We start from the raw sequence: 24,375 nt of genomic DNA on the forward strand, positions 1-24,375 counted from the left end.
TATCCAATGAAAACAAAGGAAATAGTTACATACTTATCTACCAATATCTGAAGGGGTGTTACTTTTTTCTGTTTATTTGAGCGGAGCAAACTTATGGCCAAAATTAGTCCTATATTAGTAGATTGAATTTGCTTTAGATATGGTTATAGAAATGGAAGGGTACTATATTTTAGCTATATTGAGATCTTTGCTGTAATGTTCCTGGGATGGTTGGTGTATTTGAATTGCGCGCACACACACACACACACACACACACACACACATACTTACTGTGTTTTTTTTTTTAATTATTATAAATATTAAGTAGATACATAGATGTAGCGACACATACCAACATACCAACATGAACCACACGCATACAAATGTATACAGATATAAACAGAGGGAGCGACATGTAGACACACTGAACACATGCCTTCGATTATTGTTGTATCTATGAGTAGCTACCATTATATTTATATAGATACATAGATGATAGATAGATAAATAGATAGATAGATAGATAGATAGATAGATAGATAGATAGATAGATAGATAGATAGATAGATACTGTACATGAGGTATATATTGCTAAAAAGTCAGGTAGAATTGGACTACATATGGATACAATGTACATGTGTAGGCAAGCAGTGAACATTTAGGTTGAATGGTATAGCTTCTTGTGATCATGTTGCTTTAAGAGGGGACTCTGCATACAAAGCATGAAATTATAATTCAATAATAAAGAATTTAATCACAAAAAAAATGTCGCCCCATCTAGTCGAATGTAATTCTATACATTATCAGGATGTATTCATATTTATATATATATAATAAAACTGCTTTTTGAACAGATAGATAGATAGATAGATAGATATATAGATAGATAGGAGATAGATAGATAAGAGATAAATAGGAGATAGGTAGTATCTGTAGATTCTGGTGCGAAAATGCTATACTGGCGATACCTTGCTTGTCTGCTTTGTGTATACCTATATACCTACATACCTATTATATATCTATCCACATAACGATCCAAAGGGTAAATTCGGTTCCTACTTGGAGTTCTGGGCTTTTGGCACCAGAACTCCTTCCCAGGCCCTGTCCGATCTGCTCAGTATAATCCCCCTTCCATTTCCTATCCTTTGCTTACAATCTCAGCTGCAGCATAAAATATACACAAGATTCATTTGCATGAACCCTAATAACTATGAAGGTAAAGCAAAAAAAAAAAAGAAAAAAAAAGAAGCTATAATGAAATAATAGATAAATATGGCGTCAAGGAAAGACATTTGCACACGCCACAAAAATGCAGCACATTCTTGGTTGTTTGCAGAAAATTTACAGCTGGGCCATAAAAGTTTACGACTGAATCACAAGTTGGATTGGCCACAGGAAGTCATGTGGACTCTCCATGAACGTGAACTTTTTATTGTGGTTTCTTATACGCAGTGCTTCTCCTTATAACAGTCCTCCCAGTGCCAGGGACAGGGGATCAGCCTATCTCTATTTATTTTATATACATTATAGATTCTATAGACGTCCAGATCTTCCTTTTCTTCTCAGCCCTGGGACTGTTGCTGGCTTGGAGGCATTTTGGAAATAATGAATTTACTGCACCTCTTGGTCGCCTCCCCCTTTTCCACCCCTAGGGGCAAAAGCCACTACATTTCCTCTGGAGCAGCACAGAATAAGGAAGCGCTGGGTTGTATATAGCTTTTTTATTATTAGTAGTAGATAGATTATTTTCCCTCTGCTCAGGATCTCTCTCTTTTGTCCCCACCTTATTTTTTTTTTTTATTATTTATTTATTTTTTTTTTCCTTGTAATGTTTTCTTGAAGCTCCACACAGGCAGCATCACTGGATCAGACACAGGGAGAGAGAGAGAGAGGGAGAGAGAAGGGGAGAGGGAGACAGAGAGAGACAACATGGGTAAGTGTTCTCTTATTGGCTACATTTTCTAACTAATGATCCATAGCAATGGGTGGTAAAGAAATGGGTATATGATGAGCTGCGGCAATACTGTGATATGATCAGGCTGCAGGACTGGGGGGATTATGGGAATATATATATATATGTGTATGTATATATATATGTGTGTATGCATATATAGATAATTATAGGTATATACACATCTGAGGCTGTGCTGTGATATCACTTTTCCTATAGACATTGTTGTTGTTGTTGCTGCTGTTGTTGTTTTGTGATTGAGACTATCTCTTCTTGCTGTCTCATATGTGACTGTGCGGTGAGAGGTCTCTGGGCCTGGGATAAGGGGGTGTGATGTAACAGCAACAAACCAGAAAGAGAGACAGACGCTAGGGACTGAGGTCGGAAGCTTGGAAAAAAAATCACATGTAAGATGATGTTAAATGAGAAATGCTAACTTTTTTTTTCTTTCCCCCGAAATATCTGGCGTGTATGGGGGATCTGGGCATGCGCATAGTGCTCAGGTGCCAATTTGTTCTGGAATAGATGCCAAGTTCAGACTGGGTTCCTTGGCCGTTGAATGTATCATATGATTTAAGGTTCAGACCTTGGTTTTTGGAGTATATACCTGAAGTGTTTGTTTGTTTAACTTTTTTTTTAAATTGTGTTTATGGTTACTGGCCTTGCTCTACATTGGCCTAGAAAAGAAGAGAGAGTATATATATATATATATATATATATATATATATATATATATTCAGTATATAATATATATATATATATATATATATATGTTTAGTATATGTATATATATATATATATATATATATATATATATATATTTATTTAGCAATTTTATTTGATTCACTGTATGTTAGACACATGTGGCAAGGGTATACTATATTATAGCAGTATTATTATATGGGCTTTTTTTGCGACATTTTTGTTTGGAAAAATAAATAATTAGATTTGTATAGAAAGAGTAACAGAAGGAAATAAACGGGGAAGGGGGATGAGTGAGAGATAGATGATAGGTGATAATGCGTAATAAATGGCAATATAATAAATATCACGGATATATACATTTATAGTTTTCTCTTTCTGACCTATCTATTACATTCAGCTTTGGGTCTCTCTATATAAAGAGCAGTAATGAATGGCATGGCCTGGCAAGGAAAGCCCTTCCCATATGTCTATAGAGCAGGGCTAGGTATTGAGCTGCCTATAGCAGGGTGGGGACTGCAGTATATACTGTATATGCACAGAAAGGCATATACCCAGAGATTTCATCAACTATCCCCCTGCTTTATGTGTATTACACTCGCAGGCCTATACCCCAGCTTCTCAGACTGCAGTAATGTGAGGCCTGCTCGTCTTGATATCCCCCAAACATTATTTCAATGTATTGATTTCCCTTTAAGCTCAGGGAAGGCCCATCCCTCATAACCCTAGAGCAGACAGAAACATTTTATATCAGGAGGGTAATGGTGATTTATACATTGTTCTCAGTTTTACAAATAAAACTCATCTGAAATAAATGACCTGCTTTACCACACAGCCAACAAGGAGAGTAAATGAGAGTAATAAAGCAGGGCCCAAATATTGACTTTTCTCTATGGCTGTGCAGTACCAGAAGCAGAAAGCACAGAGACCTCGTCCTCCATCACAATGTCTTCTGCATTCACTCCTTTCATCAGCAGATTTGAGGGAGGGGGTGTTTTTTTTTACAACTTACCTAAAGAACATTAAAATGATATCTAGAGACAATAAAATAATGATAATAGTGGTGATAATGATGATGATGATGATAATGTCCATACTTACACACCAGCATCCATGTTTATATTTTAGCCATTTGTTATATTTAGTAGATGTGTATATAAGTGAAGATAACATCGAATATTGGTTTTAATATCACTGGGCAATCTGTTTTTTTGTTTGTTTGTTATATATATATATATATATATATATATATATATATATATATGCGCCATCTTTTATTTATTCAAGTATATTGTAGTAGTATTATTGAAGTAGTATCATTATTGTAGTAAACTATGATGGTCTATCTATCTATCTATCTATCTATCTGATTTTATTTATCTATCTATCTACCAATACCCATCCACCCACCCATTATCTATCTATCTATCTATCTATCTATCTATCTATCTATCTATCTATCTATCTATCTATCTACCTAACCACCCAACCCACCCACCCATTATCTATTTATTTATTTATTTATTTATCTATTTATCTAATATATTCTATATATGTATCTATCTATCTCCTATCTATCTATCTATCTATCTATCTATCTATCTATCTATCTCCTATCGATCTATCTATCTATCTATCTATCTATCTATCTATCTATCTATCTGTCTGCCTATCTATCTATCTATCTATCTATCTCCTATCTATCTCCTATCTATCTATCTGTCTGTCTGTCTGTCTGTCTGTCTATCTATCTATCTATCTATCTATCTATCTATCTATCCTCAGCATCAGATTTGTGTGTGTAATTGTCAGTGCTGCAAATGAGGTGGACTATATGGTAGATACTATAATGCTATAATGTCCTGTGGAAAGTCTCTGGGATCAGATTCCATGTGGGATGATTTGCAGGGCTGTGCCTTGTAATAAGCAGATGGGAATATTTAAGCTATGCTCACACTGCTGGCGTTTTTATAGTTGCTGCCTCCATTCCAGCAGGCGTCGTAGAAATGTTCTTACAGATAGAAAACACAATTTGGTGTTAAATATTCTTGGTGTCTATGAATATTTTATGCTCTCTCGATATATTTGTTCATTTTGCTCTTTGAGGCGGCAGTAAAACGCTCAACTACAAAAATAACCTGGTATTTATTGAAGTGAGTGGTAAGTTAATAAGAGAGTGAGAGCATTGCTGCGCCTGTTCACTCCTTGTATTTATTGGAGAGATTCTCGGGATTATTTCCTTGCTTAAATCCGCTTATTAAATTTACAGTCCTAGTTTAAATTGTATAAATACAGTAATAACAATAAAAAAAGAACACAATGAAAAAGAATGAGTTCAATGGGAAGTGGGCTGTGCAAGATGTGAATTGCCTGTCTTCTACTTTTATTAGTCTATGGTCAGAATCTGAGCATTTTATTCAGGGGTCAAACTGCTTCTGGGGACAGGGAACAGGCAGAAAAAAAATTATATATATATATATATATATATATATATATATATATATATATATATATATATGTGTGTGTGTGTGTGTGTGTGTGTGTTTTCCCCCCACATGGGCACTGTAGCACTGTAGGAAACGGCAACTCTGTGATATGGAGGTAGCTGTGTCTATTATGTGGTTTGTGGTGTATTCCTATGGGCTTGTTTGTTTGTTTATATACTGCCCCCAAGTGACCAAATGCTGCTAAGCCAGCACCGAATTTGCTCTGGTCAACACCATTGCTCTGTGCTGGGTCTGTTGCATTATTATGAGTCTACAATACCATTTTATGCATTTTAGGACCCATTTTTGGGCAATGTTTAAACATTAGGAGAAGATGTCTGTATTGTGCTCTGTAGGTGGGTGTTTGTGTAATATTTCAGTATTTAGTCCTGAAAATACACGACCTTATTCGCTGAAAGAAGAGTATGCACATAGACTAAACTGAATATAATGATATATACAGTGAACAAAAATTACACCAAGAGACAAAAATGATCTGTATACAGTTTTCTTTATTAAACAACATGGAAAGGCATCATACTTCATATAGGATTTTCCTTGGTCGTCTGATACAAGCTTGTCTAGCCTCCTATATTTAGGTTGGCGTTGTTTGCTATAATAATGGGATTTCTCTGTCTCTCTGCATGTGTAATGTGACAAAACTTGCTGCATATTATAAATGTAAAAGCTGTAGGGTTTCACCATAGACTTTGTGCCACGTGTTAAGTATTTAGCAAGCTACTGTTTGTCTGTCTGTTTACATCTATCTATCTATCTATCTATCTATCTGATATCTGCCTATCTCAGCATAGGTTTGTGAGCACAAACAATTAGTAGAATGAGTACAGTAGAACTAATACTGATGTAATCTGTAAAATTTCCATAATATATTTCATAGTTGTATTCCACGTATATGAAAATCCAATTTTATTGTTGGCTAATAATTTCTGGAGGTCTTCTGGTTTCAGTTGACGCATTTATCTGTGATTAAAAAAAAAAGACATGAAAAATATTAATGTACAACTTTGCATTTATGTAATTTCTATTCGCTGTGTATCTTTCAGGTATCCTGTATATATTTGATTTTGCACGTAGACCTTGCAATATAATTTTGTGTGTGTGTGTGTGTGTGTGTGTATGTATATATATATATATATATATATATATATATGTATACACACACACACCATAGATTCTATCTATCTATCCATCTATTGTCCATTTGCTCCATTGGAATTTTTGTTCCAGCGTGTTTATTGCAGCATTTAGCAAGTTTATGGGAAACACATGGCAGATTCCTATGTTGTCTGTTGTCTCCAATGAAGTCTTTACTTCTAGGCTGCATTGTAAAGTGTAATAGTTTACAATTGTATACAGGGTGTTGTAAAATGACACTGCACATTTTATAAAATGAGTCTGATTTATTATTTAACCCCTATATCTCGCCTTTAAACAATAGTCTATCTCATTGTCCTGGGACTATTTTTCACTATTGGAGCCTTAAAACACTTAAGAAAATTACATTAAAAAGCAACCAGCTGATTTAATCAATGCATCATATTCTATACAGCACGTGTCCCCTTTCTATTTCCCATGTATTCCAACAATATACACAAGACGTTACAAGGCATTATAAGTTCTATTATCCTATTTATAAGCAGGTAGAGATCCCGGTCAACAGTTTGTAGCTTTAACTATGTCATAAATAAATAAATGCAATGAGAAGGCAGATAGACTGTAAATTACTAATAGAAATTAAAAAGGTAAAAACAAAGGTGCTTAGTGTTTATACCTATATATGTGATGTCCAGTAAAATAATTCAACATTAATTACAAGAACATGGCAAGCAGGGACAGATTTCCATATGCAATTTATTATTTATAGTGTTCATAGAATGCACCAAGTAGCTTTACTGCATGGTAATGCATTTAAATGATGTGTATGTATAGACAGATCGAAACAAATAGTTGTGTACGTGTGTGTCTATCAGATAGATAGATAGATAGATAGATAGATAGATAGATAATGGATAGATAGATAGATAGATAGATAGATAGATAGGAGATAGATAGATAGATAGATAGATAGATAGATAGGAGAGAGATAGATAGATAATAAATAAGATAGATAGATAGATAGATAATAAATAAATAGATAGATAGATAGATAGATAGATAGATAGATGTTATGTCTGGAAAGGAAGGAAGGAAGGAAGGAATGAAGGCATGAAAGAAGGAAGAAAGAAAAAAGAAAGAAAGAAAGAAAATGCATTTGTGCTTACTGGCATAAAACACACACACACACACACACACACACACACACACACACACACTAAATATATATACATACATACACACATATATATACATACATACATATACACACATACACACACATACACACACACACACTAAATATATATACATATACACACATATACACACACATATATATATATATACACACACACACACACACACACACACACCTATATATACATACAGCTACACAGTGCTGAAACATTGAGGAGAAATCGATTATTACACTAAATAATCCCATGCAGTATTTGGCGCAATAAAGAATGTGACCAAATACATGGAGTTTAGAGTGCTGAAACCTTCAAGGAACTTGGGTCCTCGAAGCTCTAGGTCCCCCTTCATGTCCCTGCCGCTGTTTCCTTTCTTTAATTGGAAAGGATATAGAAAACACGTGTGTAGAGGCCATTATTTTATAGGTTATTTTCCATCACTTAATCATTCCGCTAATTAGAGAACCCAAGCTACAAACACATTCATTCTCCAATATTAAAATGGAGGTGAGGGGGAAAGTCACCCTCCTTAAAATAACATGCATACAAACACATAGCTTACCTGTACATCCAGAATATGGGAGCACTATGCTTTGTAGTCAGGGGTTGGAATAACTTTTGTGGATATTTAGAAATAAAGCCACAAATCAGAAGTAAAGAACACTGGAGTGGCTCCATGAACATCTGTTCCTTGATAATATACTGACTGTACATAATACGTGTACAGAGCATATTATATACCTCGAAGGCAATTACATACCAACATGCAGAACCGGATTGGAAGCAATGTTTATAGGAAGGGAATTAAAAAAAACGTATAGAAATATCTAGTTGTGCACAGTAGCCAAGGCGTAGAAGAGTACATGCTCAAAGTCTGTAGCTTATTGAGAGTCTTAAAACTTTTTTTTTCTCCCAATTTGTTGTGATGAAATAGTGAAAATCACAGTTTTCCTTTGTTGCTGGTAGTTCCATGTGCTAGTAGCCAGTTTTCTACTCCCCATAAATCGAGCAGAGTTTTAAGCCTTGCCCTTTGCTTATAGATGTAATAAAACACTTAACTTTCTCTTGTGAGAGAAGGAAGCTCCATTATTATAGCCCAGAGCTGCCTCATTCCAGACACCAAGTCCTTTCCCCTACCTAAAATAATCCCTGCACTTTTCCTGCAACTTAAAGTTTACATTCACAGGACAGAATGAAAAGAATCTCCTATTCCTTATGGGAAGATAAATACCTTTATAAATATCATAACAAGATGCAGTCTGAGAGTCTGAAGGGAGTCTGGTCTAACTGCAAAGCCCCAATCATACTGTACACTAAAGAGAAGCTCATAGCTGAAATAGAAGACACAAGGTATCAGGTTTTTTTAATGGACAAGTTAAAAATATTACAGATATATACATATTAACTGCATACAACAATAGCAGCAACAACAACAACAACAACAACATCGACCACAACACCTTAGCGTCACTAATAGAATTGTGACTAATAATAATATCTATCTATCTATCTATCTATCTATCTATCTATCTATCTATCTATCTATCTATCTATCTATCACACATATACAGGCAGAGTAATGCATTTGTAATGTGTACATTTTTTTTGCATAAAAGCTACAGCATACCAACTATTGCAACAATATGTCTATCTATCTATCTAACACACACACACACACACACACACACACACACACACACACACACACACAGAGTCAAAGTCATACAACTGTTCTATGAGATTTTTGTGTGTGTACAACAGCTATAGACAAAGCTTCTGTACATGGCAACATACCAACTATTACAACAATATCTATCTATCTATCTATCTATCTATCTATCTATCTATCTATCTATCTATCTATCTATCCATCCTCAGATTCAAGCTTGCAGACATATGCATATCATATACATTCGCTATCATTATAAAACATCTGCTGTAGGTTAAGCTTGCTTCCCATCTGCTTCCTTATTTACTGTTGTGTCCAGTTTGATACAGTTCTACAACACATCGAGCATGATATAGAAAAGTATAAGAACTCAGCCCCCACCACACCTCATGTATAAGTGATTATTAACCCCTTTAGAAGAAGCAGATACATTACAAACCTGAATTGTTGTATAGGGGAATCTATAGATCCCACACTCTGCTTGTATCATCTCAGCCTCAAATGGTCCTTTTATTTGGCCAAAACTTTATTTTGTGTAGTTGCTGCACTCGGGGGACTGCTGGTGTTATACCAGGGCAATAAACGACCCCTGGATACGTCTGTTCCCATCTTTATGGCTTTACAGCCACCATTTCGCTTTGTTGGTCACAGGAAAAAGATCGTAAAATCCTTCAGCATCCGGGTTTCTCTTCAACCCTGAAAAAATATTGCTTTTTTTTGTAACTTTCACAAATAGTGGCCATTAGGAATAGCTGCTAAAGTCCCAGCAGTGTTCTAGCAACTGCACCGCAATGTCATTGTCCAGGCAATGCAGCTGTAGGATTATTTAAGAAATGGAGCATTTGTATATTTATTCCACCTAATAATAGTCAAATCTGGTCATTTGAAGAAATAAGGGGACTTTAGAAGGGAGGAACAATATGCACAGAACAGCTCTTATCCCTTCTGTGGCTTTTTTTTTTATTCTTGTCATCTTGTTAGATCCTTTCAATTTACTTTAAATCCGCACGATATAAAACAATGTAATTATAAATCATCCAAGCAAAGAATGGAATAGGGATCAAGCACAACATGTGTGGTGGTGGAGGAGAGTGTAATGGTGGATAACAATGGCCGTAGTGTGTGTCAATAAAAACAATCATAAAAATCGGCGAGATGATCCCTGAATAATTACTCTGATAACTAGGGATAGCTGTCTGTCCATATAGGTTTTACCATACAGTATATATATATATATATATATATATATATATATATATATATATATATATATATATATATATATATAGTGTATGTATATATATATATATATATATACATATATATATATATATATATATATATATACAGTTAATTTATACATTCAGAATATATTATATATATGTACACACACACACACACACACACACATATATATATATATACACACACACATAGACAAAACACATAAAACAACCCATTTACATCGTGAATGTTGGTGTATACTCATTCCCTTGTACAAAAAGCTGCAGGAACCTGAATATCTCCATGTACATTATATGTTCCCCCCACAGGACGCGCCTGTTTCATGTCTGCTAACTTCCAAATGCTTGTGCATACATTAGATTCTATTAAGAACAAAGTGAATTTCTATGGGGATAAAATGCAAATCAGACACAAGCTCCTGAGAATTTTCTTCTAGTCCCAGAGTTCCGGCAGGATTTCTCTCTCTTCTCTTTTTTTTTTGTTGCTTATTTTATTTTCCTCCTCCCAATAACTAATTTGATCTTTGTAATTCCAAGACTTTACTTTGAATGTATATACTTCCAACTGGGGAATCAACACAAGCAAAACCAATTTTTTCCTCTCTTGACATGTCGCCTCCTATTGGCTGCAGGCAGGTCAGCTGACTTTGTCATTTTGTCTGTCCTGGAGTGGAGCCGTCCCTATAACAATCTAGTTCAGACTACAAACTGGAGACAGAAATAAATATTAAAGAAATCTTACAGGCAGGTAAAGGAGAAGATATGAATTCCTATTTCACCAACCCCTCTTTATCCTGCCATTTAGCCAGTGGCCAAGAAGTCCTCCCCAATGTGGCCCTTAATTCCACTGCCTATGACCCTGTTAGGCATTTCTCCACTTATGGAGCAGCCGTAGCTCAAAATAGGATCTACTCTTCTCCATTTTACACCCCGCAAGATAATGTTGTGTTCAGCTCCAGCCGAGGCCCCTATGAGTATGGATCTAATGCATTTTACCAGGACAAGGACATGCTCACTAGCTGCAGGCAGAACTCTATGGGACACAATACACAGACTTCCATTGCACAGGATTTTAACAGTGACCAAAACAGATCCAGTGTCCAGGAACAGAAAACCAGCATCCAGATCTACCCATGGATGCAGCGCATGAACTCCCACAGTGGTAAGTTTTACAGCTTGCACATATAAATTACATAAACTCAACCATCTTTACGATCATCTCCCCAGCAGAACAGGCTCAGCTCCTTTTTTTATGGCCTCATAAAAGCCATAAACTAGTTCCTTTCACAGTTGCCGTTATAGGCCTTTTATTTGTTAAGTTGTTGCGAGCAAATATGGCTTGTTATGTGCTTTCTAATTAAAAGACGCTGCAAAGATCTGCCATAAAGTTCAACGAGGTTTGCTGCTCTTGTGGAGGGGAAAGAGTTAAACACAAATTCCTCTCCTTTTCTTATTAAGTGAGAAATGGAAACTTTTTATATTATTAACATTTTTTTTACGTTTACCCCTGTAAAAACGTTGTTATTACAACAAGGAGCTGATACTAATTTATGTATTTATGCGATTTAAATATTTTTTTTAATATTCATGTATAATGAATAGAACAATTAAACGTATATTTAAATATATACTGATACTAATAGAATAACTTTATTGTATATATATATATATATATATATATATATATATATATATATATATAGTATAAACATATATATTGGGAGCTGAGACTGTCAGGATTGGGGGTTGTGGACTTGTACAATCTGAAAGTTTGTAAATGTTTCTGTGTTAAGAAATACATATTTATGATTGTGGGTATCTATCTATCTATCTATCCTCTATCTATCTATCTATCTATCTATCTATCTATCCTCTATCTATCTATCTATCTATCTATCTATCTATCTATCTATCTATCTATCCATCCTCTATCTATCTATCTATCTATCTATCTATCTATCTATCCATCATTCGATATTTTTCAAGCTGAGCCTGTCTGGGTGGGCTAGTAGGAGAGTTGTGGGGATTGCAGGTATTCTATGTGATGTATTCTATGTGATGATGGGGTTCTCACTAATGATTCTCAGTATATTTTGTGTCTGATTCCCTAGGGGTGGGCTATGGCACGGACAGAAGGCGAGGTCGCCAGATCTACTCCCGTTACCAGACCCTGGAGCTGGAGAAAGAATTCCACTTTAATCGCTATCTGACCAGGCGCAGGAGGATTGAGATCGCTAATGCACTTTGCCTAACAGAGCGTCAGATCAAAATATGGTTCCAAAACAGGAGGATGAAGTGGAAAAAGGAGAGTAACCTGACTTCTACCCTGACTGGGGGCAACGGGGCATCTGCTGACAGCCTTGCCGGGGGCAAGGAGGAGAAGCGAGAGGACACAGAAGACCAACCCAAAGAGTGAATGGGGGGCTTCCATCAGCATCCCCCTCTCACCCCTCCACCCCCCACCCAGCTGGCAGAATTCATATGGATGGGCTGCATTATGGAAAACAAATATATAAATATATTAAATATATATCTACACATCTCTTTCTAGAGCCAAAAGTGGACTAGCAATCCAATGAAGGAGAAGGACAACCTGGCTCTGGCCAGTTTCTGTTATCCACCATTATGGCTTTGAGTCTCTGTGTTATGTTGTTTCTCCAACTTTGACTTTAAGACAGTATTCAAAAAAAAGTCCCACATTTCCTTGTGCAAGAACCATTGCCTGCAAAACACAAAGGGAGAAGAAGACTTTGGCTGTGTGTGTTGTGTGCTGTGTGATGGGATGGACCCAGCACAGATCTAATGTGAAGAGCTCTCCCAAGAAACTGTCCTCTTGCCCCCTCTCTGCTCCTATGAGCCACGTCCATATAGCATTAGCCCATAGCCTGACTGTATTCTTTGGATGATCCTCCATATTCCATACTGTGACAGTTCCCGTGTGAACCTTATTTCTCATTGTGCCCGTGGTGTCAGTATTTATATTTATGTCAGCACTGCAATGTTCAGTAGTAGCTCGTAAAATGAAGTTTCATAGCTGTAGAATAATGGTTACATTCTGTGTCTCACTGACTATGTATAAAGATCACGTCCTATGGACAAACTGTTGAGTATTTAATAAAATTGATATTATTTTTATGTGGTTCTATGGATTTTATTTCCTGAAAATACACAGCATTTCACTCGTGTGTGCAGATTAGATGCAGTCTCCTTTGTGGAAAGTCATTCACATCGGTCACAAACCCCCTGTATCCTCTATCACTGCCATTCAGGCGACATAGCACAATAAAGCTATATTATTCTGCATTCAAGATAACTTCCTAAACACGTGTACTGTCTGGCTGACTGCAACAAGCCAGCAAACACAAGCAACTCACTAATACTATACTAGCTACTATGCTATACACTCTTTTATCTCTTTTCCTACACTCTCCAAAACTAGGCATGAGCAGAGACACTGGGATTTTCATGAAAACTAACAGCCTAAGTAGATAATATACGCACATAAACCAAATCACATAGTAGCATAAATGCATAAATTACAGTGAATGGAAAACACTGGAGCCATTAAAAAAAAAAAGAGTATAAAATATGGCTATAGTTCCACTGTATACATGACATACGAGCATAGAAAGCTCAATTTTCATTATATATATATATATATATATATATATATATATATATATATATATATATATATAACCAATAGATCAAAATTAAGCTCAGAATAAACGTAGGAAACACTAGTGTTTATAAGAATATATAGATAGTATTCCTTTAGGAAAGCTTTAGAAAGGAAGAATGAGTTTAGGCAACCTAAATAAAAAAATAAAATAAAATAATAGTATCTATAAATATTACAGTAGACTGAAAAAATTCCTAGATGGAAGCCTGGGAGCTGAGGATAACCCAGCTCTATCCTGCTGTAATGAATTTAGGCTCTGCAAGCTGAAGTGTAATCCAATTATGTGAGCGCTGAACTTTTCACCTTGGAAAAATAAATAAAAAATTATATATATATATATATATATATATATATATATATATATATATATATATATATATATAGGAATATCCCTCCCTCCATTGCAAGTGTTAGGAAAAGAAGTTGGAATATACAAGTAGGAATGTGGAATTTGTATTTCTGATCTTCCATGCACAACAGAAAAAGCAGAGACCAGAACTTTCACTCCAGTGATCAAACCCACCAGCATTTATTGCAGCCCCCTTATGTTTAGGAGATGCTTCCATAGATAAGGGGATCTGCATTTCAGTGTATAAACCAGAGAACAGACCGAAGAAAGCCATCCACAGGGCTGACATCTATTCACACACGTGTTTCTTTATCTGATCAGGGCTATATCTGTAAATACATATCACAGGGATGGGCGGAAATGCGGAAATATTATATTTCATCTACAGCCCCCCCCCCCCTTCCATTCTACACAATGTAAAGGCCCCTTTAAGAGCAGGCTGCTGTGTTCTTAGCCTGTCCCATTTTATAAAGCTGAGATTAAATGACATTATAGGTGCAATGAATTAATATGTTAATTGGCTAATTAAACATCTATTCTAATAATGGAGGCTACATTCACTTTAATAGCAGGGATGAGAAAATAAAGAGTAAAATGCCATGTTTTTCAATGGGAGTCTTGGGGAAAATGTGCAGCCATTAAGTTCCTTGTTCAATTGGTGGTCAACCACTACTGGAATAAATTATTAACGTTGGTATATAGTTATAAAAATACAAGTTATGCGAGTCCCTCATTGATCTATCACACCAATGGTGGGTTCAGCCATGTTTAGTAGCAAGTGCTGTACCACCCCACTGGCACCAGGTGACGCTGTGGCCTCATTGTCTTCTTTTCCTTCTTGGGGCCTTGAGTTTGTTCTGCCAACATATCAGATACGTTTCACAGGCTTCCATCAATAACCTCCTGGGGTCATCAAGCCAAATTTATGACTGGCCAACAGAGTCACGTGATTCTATTTAAACATCCCATATTTGGGCAGAGCACATAGAATAAAGAAAGAGGATTCCCCAGCTATAAATTCTGCACTTTAGAGAACAAAACCCCTGAACTTCAAAGAGCCACAAATCAAGGCTAATCAAAGGGTGCAAAAAAATAATAATACTAATAATAATCATCATCAGCAGCAGCAGCAGTAGCAGCAGCAGCTATGAGCTCATACGTAGCCAATTCATTCTATAAGCAAAGTCAAAATGTTCCTGCCTATTCCATGCAAAGTTATGGGAATTATGGATCTGTATCCGAGGTCCCTTCATCCAGGTATTGCTACAGTGGGTTGGATCTCAGCATTACATTCCCTTCTCCTGGTTCTTCAAACTCTCTAAACGGTCTGGACATGCCTTCAAACCCAACCAGCAACTCTGACCGGCCTTCCTGTACTGTCATGGGCTCTGCTGGGCACTCTCTGGGCAGAGGAGAGCAGGGAGCCCTGAGCCCTGGGATTTACAATCAGAAAGCCGGGAGCACTTCGTTGGAGGACAGATCTAAAGGGATTGAAAACATCAAAGCAGAGCCGGTCCAAAGCACCCCACAAGGACAGCAACAACCCCAGCAGGGGCAGCCACAGCAGCAGCAGCAGCAGCCACCCCAAATATACCCCTGGATGACCAAACTGCATATGAGCCATGGTAAACTTTCACTTCTCGCTTTTGTTTCATAGGGTTTTGCATTGGTTTTTATAGGCCATGCGGGGCAAATAATAAAAAAAAACCTGAGGTCGTAAATTTTACGACTTAGGCATCAATTGCTCGTAAAACTGTCCACTAAAAGGCTTACAGGCTATAGACGTTCAAATTTATGACAGCATAATTGGATCATAGGAACAAAACGTGGAGAAAAGACAATAATTCCATTTTTAGGGGGCAGAATAAAAAAAAAGATTTTTCTTGAAAAAAAAAAAAAAAAATAACTTTTCATATACATTTATTTATTTAATAGAGCTGGAGCCTGTGGTTGCAGCAAAATAGTCTTATAGTGGGATTTTATGCTCTGGGACTGTGTTCTTTTTTTTTTAATTGCATGTTTTGCTTTAGTATTAGGAAAAGAGCAATGTATGTAAATATGAGGGGATTTTGCATGCGAGGAATATAATGTCTGTGGATTTGTAAAGAGGATAGAAAAAGCATAATTTGGGGAATTTATATATTTAGTTACTTTATTTCTTATCCCCATTTTTTTTTAATACTCATCCCTACTACCTTCTCCTCCTTAGAAACTGATGGCAAACGTTCCCGGACCAGCTACACTCGCTACCAAACCCTGGAACTTGAGAAAGAATTTCATTTTAACAGATACCTGACACGTCGCAGACGCATTGAAATAGCCAACAATCTATGTTTAAATGAGAGGCAGATCAAGATCTGGTTCCAAAACCGAAGGATGAAGTGGAAGAAGGATTCTAAAGTCAAAAGCAAAGACTCCCTTTAAAGAAGGAACCTCGCTGACCTATTTGCTTCTACTACATCTACTTTCAGAAACTTTTAATTTTCCCTTTTTTATATGAGGGGAGGTCGAAGAGATCAAGGGAAGGTAAAATGGTGATGACTGCACCCAAGATCTCCCTAAGACACCCCACTCATGTATAGATAGTGTATAGATCTGTATTTTGTCCATTAAGTGTATTATTTTGACTTATTTGAGTCTCAAGGTGGGGTAAGAATTCTCTAGGCAGCTCCTTGCTTCAGTTTACACGTCCAGGCTGTATTGTATTAGAATTACAATCTGTCCAGGGTCAAGGAAAGTTCTTTAGAAAAAAAAATGCTAATTGGGCTACTGGGCTGAAAGGGCAGGGAAAGTGTGGCTGTATTATATTGTGCTTATATAGGGGGTCGCTGACCACTTAGGGGAAATATAAAGGGGAAAGAACACAAGGGCAAAGTTTCAAGCTGAAACTTTACTATTTGTTATATAAAGTATTGTAGATACACACTAGAATGTGTGTACATCCTGATATTCCGTCCATGCACTTGTATAGTCTCCATGATGTCTCCATTACACCAAGTGAACTTGTTCTTTTTATGTCCCATTGATAAGTAGTATTTCTGTTCTCTTTTCTATTGGGTCACAATTGTCCATATCTTCTCCCACTTTGGTATAATTTGTTATACTGTGTTTCTGTGTAGGATCCATTACCAAGAAGGGGCATGATGGAGGGGACCATTGGACTTGTTTTCAGTGTAATTTATTGTTTTGTTGTTGTTTTTATGCTGTTGTTTATTTGTTTTTGTTTTTTAGTAATTAATTCTGAATTGTATAAAGCCACAATTTGTACGTCATCGTTTTAATATAACCCTTCTTTTAGTCAGTTCTACTCAATAATGTAACTCATATATTTATTGCTTTCAATTACGTATGTGAGAAATCATGAATCCTATATTTTGTCATATTGAATAAACTGCAAGTAATATAACAGTTGAACAAAATGTCAACTTTATCTTCTGCCTTCACATTGATTTCTTAAGGAATATGGTGGCTTTTCTGTCACAGATGTTCCATACAGAACATCCCATGTGTCTTTGGTAAATTGTGGGAGCAGTGTTTAGCATGAGTTTAATCTCATTATATACCATAAGGCATATTTTCTTTAGATAAAGGGAGCTTTAAACATGTAATATGTGGTTATTTCGCCTACACACTCACACATTGTGATGTAGCAGAGCTGAGTCAGTCATTTGACACCATAGCATCATATATGACTGCATGTAAACATACTAGTTTATTATGGTGTAGAGATAAGGAAACAGATAAATGACAAATTCATCTCTGATCTATCTATCTATCTATCTATCTATCTATCTATCTATCTATCTATCTTCTACCTAAATACATATACACAAACACCAAACTCTACTACAACTACAAAAAGCTTAAAATACATAACATTTGTAGGGGTGGTAGTATATAACAAGTAATAAAAGAGAACTCTTTTCTGGAAATATAGATAGGAAAATGACATACCTTGGAATGACCTTTGATCTTGATTTTTTATTCCAGAGTCCCAGGCCAATATGATGATCTATATGGTAAAACTAAGCAAAAGAGCTGAAGGTGTACACCCCTCACACAATCAAAATTGTTCTCTTGGTGTCTAAATTTCACCTCAAGACTTGAGTCATGAGAAAATGATCCCATTGTGCTATCTGCAATCTGGCCTAAGATCTATTTACAGTAGGGACAAATGCTTGGAATAAGTTAAGGGGACCATAAAACTTTATGGCACTTCCGTTACACGTTGCAGACAAAAGACCAGCTTCCTGATATTGGAAGCCTTTGAAGAGGAATCCTAGACCTGAAACTTGTTGTTTTATCTTTTTTAATCACGGATTGCTGAAGAAATCAGCTAGTGGACGTCGTTTTATGGCTGGCCTGTAATTACCTTGCACTGTGTTTTGCTGGTTTTTGATGTTGTCAGGTTTATAGATCACTTTTCCCAGTCTGGATTCTCCTAAATATTTCTATGTTCAACTGTCAGGTTCTTCAGTGGTGTCTGTCATGGTGGTGACATCACCCCTTATTTTCTAATACTCTCAGTTTCCTTACTAAATAAACAGCACATTTGTGTGACCATCTACCTGTACATCTGATTCTCATCGTCAGACCAATGTACTTTTACATAGAACTGCAGGTTAACCTAACTCTGTTCACGTGTAGTATAGGTACACACACACACACACACACACACATACGCACACACACACACACACACACACACACACACACACACACACACACACACCTCTGTCTGACTATCTTGGCCATTCATGCTTCATTCTCAATATCATGGATATAGGAAGTTTGATAAATCCTTTATACATATTACAAGCTCTGCTGGATACAACCTAACCTAATAAAAGCCCAACATCTCCTAATAATAGCCCACTGTATAATAATCCCCCACATTAACCCTAGCAGAACAGGGATCAGGTCCACTTACAGTACAAGTAGCTGACATCACCCGACAGCTGGATCTGAATAATGCAGCAATTACTTCAGACTACAATTCTGAGTCATCTAGCAGATTAAATAGTAAAACAAAAATGTAGGAAAATTCTTGATAGGGAAAAAGGCCACTTACCTTTCCTGTAACAAGTGTGACCTCTATTTTAGTAAGGTTAGCTAGGCACACATTAATACAGATTTTAAGTCCATGACTGCATTTAGTTTAAGAGAGAACATTAGGGCAAATACTTCTGGCTTCTATGTGAATTTAGTAGTTTAAAAGTTTTGAAAGGTTATTTATGTGGATGGCCATAAGGAAGGACCCTGAATGGTTCTCCTGGAGCACGTGATGTCATTAAAGTAAGTTTTATGGTTTGGGGGAGCTGACAAAGCTACAATGTATTTACATCATATATAATCTTAACTGTCCACCATCGCAGCTGCTGGGTCTCTTTAATGCTGGGACAGTGGGACAAGGCAGTTAGTGTGGATTACGTCGCCTCCTGAAAGCTCATCTGCCAAAAGGACTCCAGGCAAATCCAGAAGGTGCTTGTCCCTTCTTTTTTTTTTTTACCCATTGAAGAATTTCGAGGTAAACTTATTATTTAGAATGTGTATGTTTTCATACAGTGGGATTTATTAGATTTTTTTTTGTATTTGTAGTATATGGTGATTAGATCATATGAACTTGACTTAGTATATCCCATTTGGTTGACTACAATAGCTTTATATGTTAGATTATATATACTATATACTAATGCAAAGGGGTGGGTTGATCAGGGGTAAAAAAAACAACACCAATTTGTTGGCCACAAATATTGATGACTTGATGAGACTTTGAGAGATGTGAGATAGGTAGTAAAAGTTTATAGGCTTTAGGAAAGTTTGTGGTGCAGAAGATGTGCATGCGCAATATAGAGGCACATTTATCAAGCTGTCTGTAGATTTAACTCTACCTGGTACAGGCTTGTACCTTACATGTCTGACCAAGATGAAGAAGCCCAAGAGGGACAAATAAAGCCCATTGCTCGTCCATTCTACACATAGCCACAGCCAGGGATCTGGCAGTCTAATATTAGGATTGGGATGCTGTCCCATGCACTTTCTAGTCACAGATTCTTACCATATGTTTCACTTACTCAAACGCCTTATCCCCAAAGTCATTAGTAAGGAGTCCTCCAGGTGAGCTCGGAGTTGTCTGCAGACCTCAACAAACGGGTTCTCCTTTTTGAGGCTGCTGTTGTAAATACTTTAGATATTTTCAGCATGGTTTCAGGCCAAATGTACATCAAAGGGTTTATTGTACAGACAAAGAGCACACAGATGTGGTACAGAAAGCATGGGAAAGATAGGGATGAGCAGCAGAGGTAGAGAGAGAAATATATAATGTACACAGATCATCTATGGATTGTACACTGCAGATAGATTGAAATTGATTGACAGATCTGGGCACATTGATTGACAGATGATAGAGAAATAAGAGATAGATAGATAGAATTTATGGACACATAAGTGAGGTATCTTGTGATTTTTTTTATTAGTTTATGGGACTTTCTGAATTTATCGATCTTTATAGGTAGACTGGTTGGGGGTACAAGAAATTACCCGACTTCGCTATAACCAAAAGAAAGACTACAGTGATATATATATATATATATATATATATATATATATATATATATATATATATATAGCCTGCACCTGTATTAATAGTCAGTTAACTGACCCTAACTTTTGTCTCTATTGTGTAGACCATGCCTTACTTTTTTCCTTCCACTTCTTCTCGTGCTTTTACTTAGCTGGCTTTGATACAGATGCAACTTCCATCAGGGACAAATAGCACCAGAGCATTGAGAATGCCACACTGGGTTTAATTAATTGGACTAATTTTACAAGGATTGATGCTTCATTGTAGAAACAGCCATTATCACAATTTATTCATTGGGAGTCAAGAAACATAAACTGTGCACATAGCCTAGATGTGGAAGTGTGAGAAGAGTCTTGTCATATTTTATTTCTAATATTATTTCACCAGAATGACAAATGAAACACACGGAACCAGGATTGATTTTTCTAAAATCCAAAAATGTAGAAATCACAAGTGAAAGGGTAGAAATGCCAAATTATAGGTAGCAATAGGACAATCAAATACGTACCAAAATAAATAAATAAATAAAATAATAGGTAATTTATCAATAATAAAAAAATTAACCTATTATTTTGCTCTTGTGCGTTGAAGTGATGACATGACTCTTGAAGAAGATAATTTACGGCCATAACAACTCAGACATGTACTCTGCCAAACTGTGAGAGGTAGTTGCACTGCAGAAGGTAGTGAAGTGGTAGATTCATGACTCAGTCCCTCAAGTTCAGCACTACATATGTAGGAGTGGCTGGCACAAGTGCACGTAGAAAATCTTACTGAAGGATCAAGGGGGCAGGGAATTGAATGAAAACCTGAGAGGGTGGCAGGCAGGATTGGCATGGAGATATACTCACTTAGTGCATGGAAATACCTGCTCCTGAATGACACCTATGGCAGGAAAACATTAGCTACTCACAATCTGTATTCTGAGTTATGCACTGTGAAGAATACTTGTAGCTTTTGTAAGGTAAACACCAAGGTAGTAAAAACATTTATTACTCATATTACACCACTGGGTCTTTGAAAAAATGAACCTGCACAACCTGATTGTATGGGTGTCTGCAATGGTTAATACTGATATATAATATCACTTTTCAAGTAACTTCTTATGCAATACAGGACAGTACAACTATAAGTCATACTGTATTACTAGCATTTTTTTAAATGTTTTCTCTATTTGTTAATTTCTAAATGTTTGTTGTCTGGAGCATCCTGTCACTTTCACTGGACTCACACACTTCCAGCTTGAACTGGGTTCTGCTTACTTGAGTCCAGTTATCCGGTGCCAGCCCTGATGGGAATGCCAGATGCAACAGGCTGGGCTGTCCTGTCTTAAAGTAACTTAGCCTCCTTAATAAAATGGGTTCATTTCTACCACAACCTTCTTAAACAGCAAATTCAACATATCAAAATGTCTATAACAGATCTTATTATCAGGAACCACTTAGCAAAGAGGGTAATAGCACAGTTGGATTTTTCAATAATTGTAGCCTAGGGTAAGGGGCAGCCCACACACCTGTTTTGGGCCCATTGAGAAGAAAAGCCAAGCCCAGTTTGTCTGTATCCTGTTTCCAATGGGAAATAAGAATAAAGTTTTTCACAGGTGTGTATATTGGATATAGGGCACCATACCAAGTATTAAAGCAGATACCCCCTAATTGTGCTGGTTTAATGACAACCAGAGCAGTTTAGCTCCAGTTTGTATTCCCTATTCTCTTAATCTTATTCTTGTTCCAAGCTCTAAACTGCAGTGGTTATATTTAATTTCATTTAGTAGCAAAGAGGATGGGGCCATCGTTCATTAGGCCCCAAGGCAGCATATGTATGGACCGCCTGGATGGCCTTTCAGGTTGTAGCAATATCACTTGAGGGGAGGTGGGGTGCGTTGACAGATAGACCACTGGGTTAGTGTCTCCCATGTTTAATTATTTATACAGTGTTCCATAGTGTTGCATTTACCTTGTTTTACCTATTTACTAATAGACAAGTATATAGTTACATAGCACACTTAAAAAAACCTGTCCATCAAGTTCGTTGGACACATTAAGATGTGATGCAATGGATTGGATTGGATACTGTCGGATGTGATGATGTTGTGTGAAATATTTCATCTCATGTTGACATTTTGCGGTAGTCCCATCAGAACTTTGTTAATACCCTACCTCCCTGCCACCAGCATCTAGGGCATATGCCCCACATAGTAGTATATAGATCCTGTAGGAATATTTATAGTCATAGCTCTTAGTTTGTTGCAACTTGATGTGTTAGAAAGTTAAGGTTCTAGACTGGTGTAAATGTACACTTTTATTTTTTCATATTTGTCATTTTTGTTCATACATATATTGCCATATATTTAAATTAAGAAATTAAGTTACTAAACGTATGTGTGTGTGTTTATGTCAGTTATGAGATTTTTTTGTGCAACCCGTATTTGCACATACATTTGTGAATTTTTCATATTTTAATGGGTTGGCTTCTATTTCCATTTGTAGGGCACAGTCATATATGGGCTAAATTAGTGGCCTGCATCCCTTACAAAATTTGTTTCATCTTAGGGCCGTATTACATGGGGCAATTATTGTTCGAAAAATTGTTAGTATCGTTAGTAATCGGTTGTGTAATAGCAGGCAACGATAAATTGACCAATGATCGTTTGATAGTATCTGGACTTATTTTCATTGTTGATCGTTCACAAATTGTTCGAACATCGGTGTAATAACACGTTGTTCAGTCGTTCCCTGGTCCATCGGCCAGGAAAGGACTAGAGCAAGAACAACCGTAAGTAACGATCATCATTCTGTGTAATAGGGTGAACAATTTAAGAATGTTCTTCATAGAGGTCGTTTGAGATTGTTTATCGTTAATCACCGAAAAATCGTCCAGTGTAATACCACCCTTACTCTGAGCACTTTGAAGGAGACTTATCAAGACTGGTGTACTCCTACATCAGTCTTAAATAAAGCCCTGCCCCCATTTACCTGGCTTGATTTACTAAGAGGCGCACCCCTCTTAGTAAATCGGGCAGAACCTGCACCTGCCGCACAGTGGAGCAGGTGTAGATTTCTATATTAGGTGGGGGAGGTGGCCACACGGGCGAGCAGGGCTTATGTCTGGCATATGCCATGGAAAAGGCTAAAATCTGCATCTTTCCAGTGACATACATCAGGGAGGCATATTGATAAATCTGCCCCTTTGTCTTAAGACCAGCATATGAAACAACATTCTTAAATAATCCCCCCTACAGAGCATAAATTACAGGCCACATTTTCTGACGTTCCCTGTTTTCCTGGCATTTTATATCTTGTGTCCATATGTGCTGTAACTATTACTATGGATCTAATTTAGGCTTTTACTATAACAACATATCCATCTGGTACCTCACATTGTCCATAACAACTGCAATATATACATGAGATATTTCATC

General features: G+C 36.7%; 3 protein-coding genes across 4 annotated transcripts in view; all 3 read left to right on the top strand.

Moving 5' to 3' along the window:
* Positions 1–1,468: 1,468 nt before the first annotated feature.
* The window catches only part of HOXC4 (homeobox C4), a 75,261-nt gene continuing 52,354 nt past the window's right edge, over positions 1,469–24,375 (top strand). The window contains exon 1 of the transcript XR_011363159.1: positions 1,469–1,912. The gene's annotated coding sequence lies outside the window, so the exon portion shown is untranslated. The remainder of the gene's footprint in view (positions 1,913–24,375) is intronic.
* On the top strand, positions 11,004–13,441 carry HOXC6 (homeobox C6). 2 transcript variants are annotated; one of them, XM_069970230.1, is made up of 2 exons: positions 11,004–11,502; positions 12,428–13,441. In XM_069970230.1, the coding sequence occupies exons 1-2, from the start codon at positions 11,103–11,105 to the stop codon at positions 12,754–12,756; spliced, it is 729 nt and encodes a 242-aa protein (XP_069826331.1). In that variant the 5' UTR covers positions 11,004–11,102; the 3' UTR covers positions 12,757–13,441. The 2 variants fall into 2 exon arrangements, with proteins under 2 accessions (XP_069826331.1, XP_069826332.1); XM_069970231.1 differs by having other exon boundaries at positions 12,452–13,441.
* On the top strand, positions 15,498–17,652 carry HOXC5 (homeobox C5). The gene is made up of 2 exons (XM_069970233.1): positions 15,498–15,996; positions 16,581–17,652. Exons 1-2 carry the CDS (start codon positions 15,519–15,521, stop codon positions 16,793–16,795), a joined length of 693 nt encoding a protein of 230 aa, XP_069826334.1. The 5' UTR covers positions 15,498–15,518; the 3' UTR covers positions 16,796–17,652.

Source organism: Dendropsophus ebraccatus, chromosome 5 (assembly GCF_027789765.1).
Source record: "Dendropsophus ebraccatus isolate aDenEbr1 chromosome 5, aDenEbr1.pat, whole genome shotgun sequence".
NCBI classification, from domain to species: domain Eukaryota; kingdom Metazoa; phylum Chordata; class Amphibia; order Anura; family Hylidae; genus Dendropsophus; species Dendropsophus ebraccatus.

Excerpts from the sequence above, each read along its gene's own strand:
- HOXC6 (XM_069970230.1), top strand. The coding sequence starts at position 11,103 with ATGAATTCCTATTTCACCAACCCCTCTTTATCCTGCCATTTAGCCAGT. Across the intron at positions 11,503-12,427 it reads GCGCATGAACTCCCACAGTG|TATATTTTGTGTCTGATTCC; the intron begins GTAAGTTTTACA and ends AATGATTCTCAG.
- HOXC5 (XM_069970233.1), top strand. The coding sequence starts at position 15,519 with ATGAGCTCATACGTAGCCAATTCATTCTATAAGCAAAGTCAAAATGTT. Across the intron at positions 15,997-16,580 it reads CAAACTGCATATGAGCCATG|AAACTGATGGCAAACGTTCC; the intron begins GTAAACTTTCAC and ends TCTCCTCCTTAG.